Genomic DNA, 13,127 nt, shown 5'->3' with positions numbered 1-13,127 from the left:
TGGAATACTGTGTTCAGTTCTGGAGACCATATCTCATAAAGGATACGGACAGGATGGTGGTCTTTTAAAGAAGGATGACCAAAATGGTATGGGGTCTGTATTGGAAGACTTATTAGAAGAGGCTGAAGAATCTAAATATGTATATCCTGGAAGAGAGGAGTTGCATGGGAGATGATAAGTCTTTCATATATCTGAAAGGTTTTAATGATGCACAAACTTCAAACCTTTCCCATCAAAAAGAAAAGAGTAGAACTAAGGGTCACAAAATTAAACTCCAGGGAGCGACTCAGGACCAACGTAAGGAAATATTTCTTTACAGAGAGGGTGGTGGTTGCTTGGAATGCCCTTTCAGAGGAGGAGATGAAGAAGAAAACAGTCAATGAGATCAAAGGGGCATGGGATAATCACCGTGGATCCCTAAAGGCTAGAGGACAGAAATGAAGAAGAGGGTGCTTGGGGGTAACCTGAATGGAGCAGCAGTTACTCCCCTGTGAGGCAGTATACCAGAAACCCCCTCAAATTACCTTAAGGGACCAGCCACAGAGATCTAGCTGGGTCTTCCTTAAGGATCAGTCCCACAAGTGATTCTGAGCCCAGGGTGGATCCCTTCAGCCTAACATAAGTTGGCAGGGCCCAGGAGGATTAGAGAGGCTCCAGGAAACTGGCAGAGACTTACCGAATGCTAAGACACGTTATGACTAAGGACTGTGTATTACCTGAAGCGAAGGGGAGCCATGCTGTTTGTTTTGAGTTGACTTTTCAGGACTGTTTATTACTTGAGCTAAGCTTTGCTACATTGTTTATTTTATATTTCATTTTTCTCACAGTAAATAAAGTGTACCTAAGAAACAGTCAGAGTCTGTCTCCCTTTTCATCTGGCTGTGTCCAAGCTGCTACCATTTGAGTTGCCACAGCCCTTAACAGAAGGCATGGGGATTACTATCCTCTGTCAACAGCCTTGATGCTTTTCACTCAAGTGCAAATTCACTTCCCGCTTTAATAGCGTGGGGGGGGATGAGAACTGGATACAGACAACAGTAGAGATGTGAATCGTGTGCCCGATTGTCTTAATGATCGGGTTCGGCTGGAGGGAGAAAAAAATCTGTGAATAGGAATCGGTTCCGATTCACATCATAAATTTTTTTTTAGTGAGGCCCGACCCTTTAAAATTGACCCCTTACCTTCCCCCACCCCCCGAACCCCCCCCCCACAACTTTTTACGAGTACCTGGTGGTCTAGTGGGGGCACGGGGACCGATCTCCCGCTCTCAGGCCATCGGCGCCATTTTGGCTGCCACTCAAAAATGGCGCCGATGGCCCGATTAAAAAAAACCCACCCAACCCTTTAAAGATGACCCCTTAACTTCTCCCACCCTCCCGATGGTGCCGGCCATCCAGTGCTCCTACCATGTGACAGGGGCCGGCCAATGGCATGGATACCCTGTCACATGGTAAGGGCAAAGGGCCATTAGCGCCATCTTTATGAGTGGCAGCCGACGGCCCGAGAATGGGAGATCGCTCCCGGGACCACCACTAGAGCACCAGGTAATTTAAAAATGTTTTGGGGGGATCGGGAGGGTGGAAGAAGTTAAGGGGTCATCTTTAAAGGGTCAGGTGGGGTTTTTTTTAATCGGGCCATCGGCGCCATTTTTGAGTGGCAGTCAAAATGGCGCCGATGGCCCAAGAGCGGGAGATCGGTCCCTGCGCCCCCACTGGACCACCAGGTACTCGTAAAACGTTTTGGGGGGGTTCGGGGGGTGGGGGAAGGTAAGGGATTAGTTTTATAGGGTCGGGGTGGGTTTAGAGGTTGTTTTGGTGTGCCGGTTTTCCCGCCCTCCACCCAAATAACTCCCATTAGTGGACACTAACGGGAGTAACGATTTTTCACAATAAATCGTGAAAATTTCTATTGTATCGCGCACTGTACAGATTTTTGACAATTTAAAAAATATTGGATGATTTTTTTAAATCGTCAAAAAACGATTCACATCCCTAGACAGCAGCCAACATGGGCCCTGACTTTTACTGTCTGGGGTTCTGACATGCAGACATAAGGGAAAAAGCCCAGGATGGCTTCTGCGGCCAAGACCCAAAGCAAAGAACGTCAAGCAGCATTGTCTGAATTATCAAGAAGGCTCCTCACCCAGTAAAAATATTACTATCAGTAATTTATAGGTTTCACAGTTGCTTGGTTTTGATGGATTGTAAGTATTACTACTCTTATCCATAAGAATGGGGGGGTAACTGCACAGAGCAGCAGTTACCACCATTGAAAGAAACATGGGGGGTATCCTGCATGGAGTGTCAGATACTACCATAAGAAAGTTACTGGGCGGACTGGATGTGCCATCTGGTCCTTTTCTGTAGGCATTACTATGTTTCAATGTTACTATATTCAAGATCCTGGAGAATAAATGAGTTAATAGCTGTGGCTGGAGTCCAGGAAAAAGCATCCATCCTACAAAAAATAATAGTTAATTAGCCAATTATGTTACATAAATCAAAGAACACTTTTTTCTGGGCCGGTGGGGGGGGGGGTGGGTGTTCCCAAATTTGTATTATTTTTCTTGAACGTATTTGTTTATTCTTCTGTGACTCTTGCTTGGGGAGGGTTAGGTCCCAAGGGCACACAAACTAATTTGCTCTTCGGGGCTGCTCCAGCTAACACTTCTCCCATAAGTTTACTCCCTTTCTTTCTCTCTCTCTCTCTCTTAAGGGTGGAATCTTTTTGTGGGGAGAAGCTCTCGCTTATGGCCCAAATGGTGGTGTGTTCCTTTCTGTGTGTACTGTTATATGCTGCATCCCAAGATGTGAGATGCTGGGACAAACCAGGCAGGATAAGGCACTGGGTGTTAAATTAAATGTTTATTGATTCTTTAACCATTAAATTAAGGTCCGTTTTTCCATAAAGGTTAAATTACAGCTGACTGATATACAAAGGTGTTTTTTCTCTTCTGGGTAGGTGTCCTTTATCTAAGGTATCTGGGTAAAGCTTCCCAAGATGATTTTAAAGTGTACAAAGCTTTCCCAACAGCCAATCAGGAATCCTATTGGAGGGGACCCTCAAACATGAAAAATTCCTACTTGAGTCCAGTTTTTTACGGACATACAACCTATCTTGGTCCCATGGGTTGGAGATCTGGTGGAGAAACTCCATAGATCTTGATCTTTACTGCTCAGTCTTGGTACTTGTGACTTTTCTTGCAGGAAAAGTTTCTACAGCACAAGAAACAGGGTATCCAAGCCCTGGATCCCCATAGGGAAGGGTGAGTCAAAAACCTTCCCACAAACAATATCCAGAATACTTTCTAATTGCAAAAATCTGGATACATCTTCAGCCATCAAAACTTTACTCATAAGCTGCTGTCACCGGTCTTGTCCACCTAAGGAGTAGAGTGGAGTTCATGGGTCTTCAGCCCTCTGTATGAAAGTCCCAAAGAAAATCCAGCCCAAAATCTATCTTACTGTAACTAATAGTAGAGGGACCTTCTGGCAGGAAGTGCATGGTAAGGCTGGGAGGCCTCACTAGTTAGTAGAAGAGAGACATCCTCACTGTACTGAGGCTACATAAAACTGACCTCACTGAATACTAAAATGGCTTCACTAAACAGTTGGGAGGGGCTGAAAAGGATGGATGTTGTTTCTAAACAGGGATCTAGGGCCATGTATTGACTAACCCAAGGGGTTTTTCTTTTCATATAAACAAACAATTAATATCAACAGGGAATTTCATCCTCCTCTTTAAAGAAAATGTCCAGAGATGGTATAACCAAGCTCTAAAAGCTTTATGATCTTCTAGGCTGCTTGAAACTGGCTAGATCATTGAATTAACAGAAGATGTCATCAAAACCAGTTCATCCTCCCATGGAGGATCAGCTAACAGTTCATGAACAACTTCTTAGCCAACAGGGTCAACCAGAACATTCATCTGAAAAATAAGAAGAACAAATAACAAGAAAACTCTCAGTACATATTTTCCTCAGATTCAAGAAATTTTAGCTGATTCCCCTCATTGTTGGGCCTGCTCTTCATCTTCCTCTTTCTTCCTTGGTTGGGCCAACTGCTTTATCTTTGGGTTGGCTCATGCTGCCACAGATACTTCCTTGGAATCCAGTTGGGAACTTTTGCCCAAAATTGCTGCTGATGGTATCTTGTTAAAAAATGCTGGAAAATGAGGGACCCCACACCATAGGACTAATATTCCAGGAACAACCCTAACCACCATAAACAAGGCAGCACTGCAGCAATAGCAGCTAGTGTTGATGGCTTAAAGCTGCTGACAAGCATAACATTCTACACATTCCACAGTTATGATCATTAGGGATGTGAATCGTTTTTCTGACGATTGAAAATATCGTATGATATTTTCAAAGTTGTCAGAAATCGGGGGCTCCCTGAAACCGATAGGAAAACCCCACGAAATTGTTTGTGGGGTTCTCTTATCATTTTAGGGGAGGGCGGGAAAAACAGCACACAGAAACAACCCCTAAACCCATCCCGACCCTTTAAAACAGATCCCTTACCTTCCCCCACCCTCCCGACACCCCCATAACATTTTACAAGTACCTGGTGGTCCAGTGGGAGTCCCGGGAGCAATCTCCTGCTCTCGAGCCGTCGGCTGCCACTAATCAAAATGGCTCCGACGTCCCAGCCCACCTATGGCAGATGTCCTATTGTTGCCTGATCATCCGACTTCAGAGCACTGCAGTGGACTATCATTTCCTTTCCCAGCTGGGATAGCACTTGATGTCTCTGCGGTCCTCTCTTTGTGACACACACGCTCTTCCACCAACTTGCTTTGGGACTGGAATAGTTTGATTTTTCAATCAAGGCCTGCTGCTTGCTGGTCTGCATGGCCACCATACCCCTCACACTCCACTCCTTGGGCAAAGATGTACATCACTAACCTTAAGTTTTTATAGGCCCTCACTGGCTGTGTGCCGCAAACATCACCGATGACTTCAGATGCACACAATCCGTGCTCTTCTCCTTTTGGCGTGTACTGTTTCACACCATTCTCTCAAGGTGGGAAAAGCAGCCATTTTACTTTTCTTCGCAGTTTGTAACACTTGCAATAATGATACAGTTTCAAAACAACACTTTTCTTTTCGGCAACAATTTCATATTTTTCTTGCTCTTGAGTCCCACATTGCTGGATGCCATTTTATGTAACCGTTTTGTGGAGAATGTATCTGAGTCCAAAGGGCCATAAAGTAATTTACTAAACTGGGCTTGCTCCTCTGCCAATTCTCCAACTCTTCTGTCTCCAAGGGATTGATTCTTTTCTATGGGAGGAAGGATAACCTTTAGGCCCAGGCATTGGAAACATTTTGTGTGTGTGTGTGTGTGTGTGTGTGTGTTACCATAGCTCTTCAGGAAAGGTAACTTAACAAAACAGGCTGGACTCACTGAATGGGTGTTCAAATTAAAGTTTACTGTGCTTGATTTGAAAAGAATCAATAGGAGCAAATAATAAAATGTCCAAGTACATCCAGATTCTTTATCCTTAAGGGAGCATAGGTCTAAGCTGTATCTCCCTCTGTAGAAGTGTCCCTTTCTACTGAAACTTCGAACTTGTATTTCATTCATGGTGTGGAATGAATTTGTGCCCCAAGAGACTGGGGTGTCCTAACCAAGGCAGATTTCCCCTTCCCCACAGTACCTGAGATCCAGAGGGCACTCCCAGACTCCAACCTGCCTGTGTCCTGGGTTGGAAACTCCGATGGTGGTGGGGGGGTGTCTTCCAAAGGTTCGTGTCCTCTAGTATTCCCTTTGAAGGATAGACTTCAGACCCTTCTGGAGGAAAGGCCTTTACTGGAAGATACTCCAATGGTTGTATGTGAATAGATGAAATAAACTTCCGAATAAGGGTGCTCATACAACTAAGAGCTCCTGTAGTCCGACGTACGTTTCGCGGTTGCGCTCCTTCAGGGACTATGTCCTGATCGGAAAGTTGTAGTATCTGAACTTGAAAAAGTGCAAGGTTAATTCCCGCCAAAATCGCTTCAGTATTTAAATGCCTTAATATTTGCTTCTGTCTAATTCATACGGTGTTTAATGCCGCATTCAGTCGCCTAATCCTCTTACCGGCGTTGAAGACAATATTGACTGGGTAAATGTATCATCGGGTCACGCTAGAGAGATAACGTTCCTGGATGGAATAAATGATAGCTTTATGGAGCAATTGGTTCAGGAACCAACGAGAGAGGGAGCAATTTTAGATCTAATTCTCAGTGGAGCACAGGACTTGGTGAGAGAGGTAATGGTGGTGGGGCCGCTTGGCAATAGTGATCATAATATGATCAAATTTGATTTAATGACTGGAAGAGGAACAGTGTGCAAATCCACAGCTCTCGTGCTAAATTTCAAAAGGGAAACTTTGATAAAATGAGAAAAATTGTTAGAAAAAAACTGAAAGGAGCAGCTACAAAAGTAAAAAATGTCCAAGAGGCATGGTCATTGTTAAAAAATACCATCCTAGAAGCACAGTCCAGATGTATTCCACACATTAAGAAAGGTGGAAAAAAGGCAAAACGATTACCGGCATGGTTAAAAGGGGAGGTGAAAGAAGCTATTCTAGCCAAAAGATCTTCATTCAAAAATTGGAAGAAGGATCCAACAGAAGAAAATAGGATAAAGCATAAACATTGGCAAGTTAAATGTAAAACATTGATAAGACAGGCTAAGGGAGAATTTGAAAAGAAGTTGGCAGTAGAGGCAAAAACTCACAGTAAAAACTTTTTTAAATATATCCGAAGCAGAAAGCCTGTGAGGGAGTCAGTTGGACCGTTAGATGATCGAGAGGTTAAAGGGGCACTTAGAGAAGATAAGGCCATCGCGGAAAGATTAAATGATTTCTTTGCTTCGGTGTTTACTGAAGAGGATGTTGGGGAGGTACCCGTAATGGAGAAGGTTTTCATGGGTAAAGATTCAGATGGACTGAATCAAATCACGGTGAACCTAGAAGATGTGGTAGGCCTGATTGACAAACTGAAGAGTAGTAAATCACCTGGACCGGATGGTATACACCCCAGAGTTCTGAAGGAACTAAAAAATGAAATTTCAGACCTATTAGTAAAAATTTGTAACTTATCATTAAAATCATCCATTGTACCTGAATATGATGAAATATCCAAAAAAGTAAAGGAAAATGAGAAAAACATACAATCTATGCAGAAAATTAACCTTATGGTCGTTAAAGACCAATTATCAGTATCCCATCGCATAGAATTATTGGAGAATAGAGCTCGCCATTTAAATGTTAGAGTTACAAATTTCCCTCAATTAGTGGGCGAGTCCCCAATTACTTCTTTTAAAAGATATCTTAAAGAAGTATTGGTGTTCTCAGAGGAAGAAATTCCATCTATAAATATGTGTCATTTTTTCCTTAAAAAATCCCCAATACCAGATAACCTTACTAATTTTTTGGAAGACTCGTCCCAAGAAGTGATTCATAGGAATACTTTACTCGTTTCCTTTATTGTATCTAAAGATATAAGTAATTTAATGAAAAAATATTTCCAGAAGTTTCCTACTTCATTTCATGGTCAGATTGTTAAAATGTACCCAGATTTGGCTCCCACAACAAGGATAAAGCGAAGAGAGTTTCTTTTGATTAAACCAAAGGTAATGGCATTGGGTTATTCTTTTTTTCTGCGATATCCTTGCAGATGCGAGATCAAAAAAGGGGAATACGAATATGTTTTCTTCCAAATTGAACAGCTTCAACAGTTTATTGAGGCTCAACAACCCACAGCATCAACACCAGTGCCTAATATAATATCATCTGAAGAGATGTTACAGAGTATTGAGCATATATCACAAAGCTGATTTAAATAAATAACCCAGCTAGACTATGTAATGCTTACAAAATTATAATGGTTTCTTAGTTTATATCTCCCTTGGATATCCAAATTTCTTTAAGGCCTCTAATGTTTCTTTATTTTGATTATTAGTAAAAATGCTTTAAAATTTCTTTTTGACATATAACAAAATTGTCTTGAAAGGATGGAGTTAAGGTTTAAGTTAAATTATGGAAGGATTTCTAATTGTTTCTGTGTAATTGAAATGTGAAAATTGAGAAATAAAGAATTAAAAAAAAGACTTATCCAGCTATATAAGAGAAGTAAACGAAAAGCTCTGCATAGGCAGATAAGTAAGATAGGCAGATAACTAGCGTTTGAAGATTTATCTGACTATCTTACATAACCGGCTCTGCAGCACTTTTTAAAAGTCCAAAAATATCCGGGTAAGTGGTGAACATCTGCTATGTGTTTGTATTTGTGCTCCTAATTTTAATCATTTACACAAGGAAATATAACTCATGTATTTTCCTTCGCAATTGTCGGCTTTCATGCATGTAAATGGTCAAATTTTATAACATGCGTGCGTGAAGGAACTTACCAGTTTTACCAATTAGTCTACCAGTTTTCCCAGTCTGTCTCTAGGTCATAATTAAAGATCTCCCTGGTTCTTCAGCCTGCACTCCCCTCAGTTTACCCAGCCCCCTCACTCAGTCAGTATTTGCCTATAAAGAATTATATTCTGACTTACACTTGTTAATTAGCAGGTGTAAATATGCGCAGGTAACAGCCGTACGTGTGCAGCGTCTGCAGATTTTAAAATAGCACCTTATATGCGAAAATGTTGGCCCCATCCCAGAAAGCCCTTAGCCCACCCTATTCTAGATGAGCAAATTTATTCACGCACCATTACTTGATTGTGTATATTTGAGGTTTATAAAATAGCAATTGCACTGACATGTGCTCACTTTACATTCGCAACTCTTTTAAAATTCACCTTTAAGAGCCTTGAAAACTTGTTTTTTTTCCTTCATGCGAGAGTCCTAGGACAATCATGGGGCCTCCCCATGACCAGTACTCCTGCTATACTGATTCCTTTATCTTGATGTTAGGTAAATCAACCTTATAGGAACAGATTTGAATTGCAAGCGCTGATTCAAACTGTTTGCCTAATTAATATGCAGTCATTCATATCAGCTGTCTTCAGCAGACTAGGCACAATACCAATGTTTATTAAATACCTATCCTGATATATGTTAAGATGTTAGGAAATGTATTTTCTGTCTTGAAGAAATCATGAAAAAACATTTACTGCTATCAACATTCAGGTTGCCTTCTTGAGCAGTATGTTTCTCAGTGGGTGAATCTTAAATACTATATATTTGGCACAGTTTTTATTGTCACTCTTCATAATGCTCATTCATTTTTTTAAATCTTATTCATATGATTCTCTTAAATTTTATTTCTGCTTTATTGTGCTTTATTTGGACATTGACAAATTAAAGAAATCTTTGCATGGGACATACAGTATATTCTACGCAGAGCGGTAGAGGTTCCAAGAGGAGTGACAATAAAAATGACTTGATGTTTAACAGAGTGTTCAGAAATTCATGTGCTTGTTAACATTGTTATCATAGTCGTTATAAGCATAGTTCGGTTGTTAAACTGTACAGGTTAAATTACGTGCATTGGATTGGTTCTGCATGTTTATATGGGCCGGTAGGGATGGAAGTTGTAGCATAGAGTCATTGGGTGTTTTGGTAGGCTTTGGTGAACATCCAAGTTTTTAGTTCTTTTTTGAAGGTTTTTAAATTTTGCTGTGTTCTTAATTCGGTTGGGAGGGTGTTCCAGAGTTCGGGGCTTCATAGGGAAATGGCTCTCTTCCGAGTTGAGGTAAGTTGTTTGTGGCGAGCAGGTGGAATTTTTAATAGACCTTTGTTAGCTGAACGGAGATTTCGGTTTGGTGAGTGGAGTTTTATGGATGCACTTAGCCAGTTTGTTTGTTTTTCATATATTATTTTGTGTATTATGGATCGTATTTTGTAGTCTATCCTGTATTTTATTGGGAGCCAGTGTAGTGAAATGAGAGTTGGAGTAATGTGATCATATTTTTTTGTTCCTGTGAGTATTCTGGCAGCTGTATTTTGGAGGATTTGGAGAGGTCGGATGGTGGTGAGAGGTAAGTTGAATAGCAGGGATTTGCAGTAATCCAGGTTGGAGAAGAGTAGTTGGAGGACTGTTCTGAATTTGTCGAGGGAAAGGAAAGGTTTTAGATGTTGTAGGGTTAGGAGTTTGATGATTGATGAAGTTGAGGAGGGAAGAGCATCTAGGAAAGATCATCAGTGGCAGTAGTGGATGTTTGAGCTTTAGGTTTAGAAAGTTTCTGCACAAGTTCAAAGAGTAGTTTACTTGGGTGATTCATCGCTAGTTCGAGCTGTTTAGAAATGTAGTCTTTTTTGCTTGAAGAATGGCCATGTTGCATTTTTTTGGAGTGTTCTTTGCAGAGCTGGATGTTGGAATGTGTTTTCTGTTTATGCCAAGCCCTACCAAAAGATATAGTGAAGACAAGAACAGTCAGAGAATTCAAAAGGGCATATTCATGTGTAAGTTTACCGGACTGAGTGGAGGCATTCCTGGGGGATGGCGATGATGAGGAGTTATGGACTTGTGCGTGTGCTTTTGCATTTTAAAAAGTATGCACGTAGATTTTCATGGAGGATTTGTGTGGATGATTTTGCAGGTGTTACCTGTGCAGGTTGATTTGGTGAGATAATTTTCAAAGGGGACTCATGCGTGTAAGTCTGCTTTGGAAACTGGTGAAGTTTATGCATGTACTTGTCAGCTAACATGCCTGATATTACAAAATTCCTCCCAAAGGGAACACTTTTCATAGTCTCTGGGCAGCTTGGAGGGAGAAGCAGGCACACTGAAGCACACACTTTCACACCCACACACTGAGGAGGTACAATTTTCAAACATATGTTTGCCCATGGAAAAATCTTTGAAAATATCTCTCTAAATAAAATGTTTTTGTTGTGGTAACTGACTGCAGATCAGTTTAATTGAAGATAATACAAGAGCCTACAAATTTTTACCAAGGCTTTAATGATTTTATAAGTGTTCTTAACCAAAATTGCATCTTTTGTTTCCATATCTGCTCTATATCAATCTAGCATATTCTGAAATATTTTGCTGAATATTTAAGTATTTATTGTATTTGTTTATTAAAATATATTTTTATACATCTTAACCTGTTCTTTTGATATATACCGAGGTATAAGCTGCTGCCATCAATCTCTTAGTTTCAAAAGTTCAAAAAATGTACCGGATATGCAGAGAAGCACATGCCATTTCCTACAACTTAAGGAAAGCCAGCTTACAAAGCCCAAGTTCAGAATTTTTTAAATTTCCCAGCCAAAGGATGGTTATGAATTATATGTCAAGGCAGAGATGATCATGGCTCGGATGATCTGACAGATGCTTTCATTCAAGCACTATGAATACAAATGCTTAAGATGTCAGCAAATAGAAATATAAATACATGAGCAATAGTAATTCATTATACCAGGTGAGGGCTAGGAATCGGTCACTTCGGACAGTACATAGGGAGGGTAATTCTAAAAGGCATTTCTGCAGGGAAAACAGTGCTTTACCCATACAATTGCCTGCTCAATACACGGGTAAAAATATGCCTGTACGCCCTGTGCATGTGTGTTTTTTGCCTATGAAAGAGACGTTCCAGGGTGGGGTATGGGCAAGCACAGCACTTATGCTCGCATTTTTTCAATTTTTAAAGTGTGTGTGTAAATATCCCCTGGAGAACTATCTGCACGCAATCATGTACGGCTGCTTTTCCCAGGGTAATTTTTAAAGCGAAAGCATGCTTTTTTTTTAATTAATTTATTTATTTATTTAACATTTTTATATACCGGGATTCATGCAGAATTTGCATATCATCTCGGTTTACATTGTAACTGAAAACAACAAGCATGAAGGAATGCAAGTTACATAAAACAGGGTATTAAACTTGGAAAAACAGATTACATGGGTAAAATAACTTAGTACATGGGTAAATTAACATGGGTATAATAACTTAGGGTAAATTAACATGGGTATAATAAATTAGTGCATAAAGGAGGATGGAGAAAAAACTGAAAATTATCTTATAGTAATATTTTATATTTTAAGCTTGGTTTGAGGATGAGGATGTTACTCTCTCTTTGAAAATCTGCATACAGTCTGCCGGGAAAAATTACCTGTAGACTTTACACCCATATGAAAATAAGCCGTCCGAGCTTTTTCCCGTGCGGCTGGGGAGATGCTTTCTGTACCCCCTCCCTCATTCTCTTTCTCTCTGCCTCTAGGGTTGCTGTACGTTGGCTCCAGTGCCTGTATGTTTGGCCTCTACAGCTTTATGCCAGTGGTCCTAAAGAAGACCAGTGCCACAGCTGTCATCCTCTCCCTGCTGACCGCAGACCTATATGTCATATTCTGTGGATTATTGCTCTTCCACTACAAGGTAGGATGAGAAGATTTTTACCTCTTAAGTTGAGAATTCTGTACTGTGTCAAAGGTATGATTTTAGTGATCAGGCCATTCTCGTGCCTTCAGGGATTCCAGTTCCTCCTTTGCTGCTGCTGCTAGCTGTCCATGAGAGTCTAAACCAGGGGTGGGCAAGTCCGGTCCTCGAGGGCTGCAAACCAGTCGGGTTTTCAGGATACCCCTAATGAATATGCATGAAATAGGTTTGCATAAAACTGAGGCAGGTCTCTCTCATGCATATTCATTAAGGATATCCTGAAAACCCGACTGGTTTGCAGCCCTCGAGGACCGGAATTGCCCACCCCTGGTCTAAACAGTTGTAATTAGGTCCAGTATTATCCACTAACAAGCTTATAGAAATTCTTTCCTGGTGGCAGCAAGTCCATGTATACCATACAGTCTATGATATCATAGTTGCTGAATGTTTAGATTTGTTATGTATCACTGAAATTTAGGGGCAGAATGCTGATAGGTGTTCTCTCTCTCTCTGTTATTCCCCGAGAACATTCATGCATTCAACTACCTCGGTCGTATAAGTGATGGTATTGGTGGGGGGGAGCTATTTTTTTTTTTTAGATTCCTTCCCTCTAAGCCAGTGGTTCTCAACCTAGGGTCGATGGACCTTCAGGTGGCCACGAGACCATCCCAGGAGGTCCTCCAGAAGGGATGCAAACATGTTTAGCTCTGGAGAAAAATGAGTGGGCTGCTGCTGCTATCTGTGATTAGCTGAGCTGCTGCCACAGGCCAGGAGGGCGAGAACGGGGCCTATCATGACCCCAAAAAC

General features: G+C 41.1%; 1 protein-coding gene across 1 annotated transcript in view; it reads left to right on the top strand.

Annotated features, from left to right (window-relative positions):
- Positions 1-13,127, top strand: part of SLC35F1 (solute carrier family 35 member F1) — an 889,467-nt gene that overhangs the window by 831,012 nt on the left and 45,328 nt on the right. The window contains exon 8 of the mRNA XM_029596434.1: positions 12,166-12,320. Within this exon, the coding sequence (XP_029452294.1) occupies positions 12,166-12,320 (155 nt within the window). The remainder of the gene's footprint in view (positions 1-12,165; positions 12,321-13,127) is intronic.

This window comes from Rhinatrema bivittatum, chromosome 3 (genome assembly GCF_901001135.1).
Source record: "Rhinatrema bivittatum chromosome 3, aRhiBiv1.1, whole genome shotgun sequence".
Taxonomy (NCBI): Eukaryota; Metazoa; Chordata; class Amphibia; order Gymnophiona; family Rhinatrematidae; genus Rhinatrema; species Rhinatrema bivittatum.
This window is presented reverse-complemented; position numbering and strand designations above follow the sequence as displayed.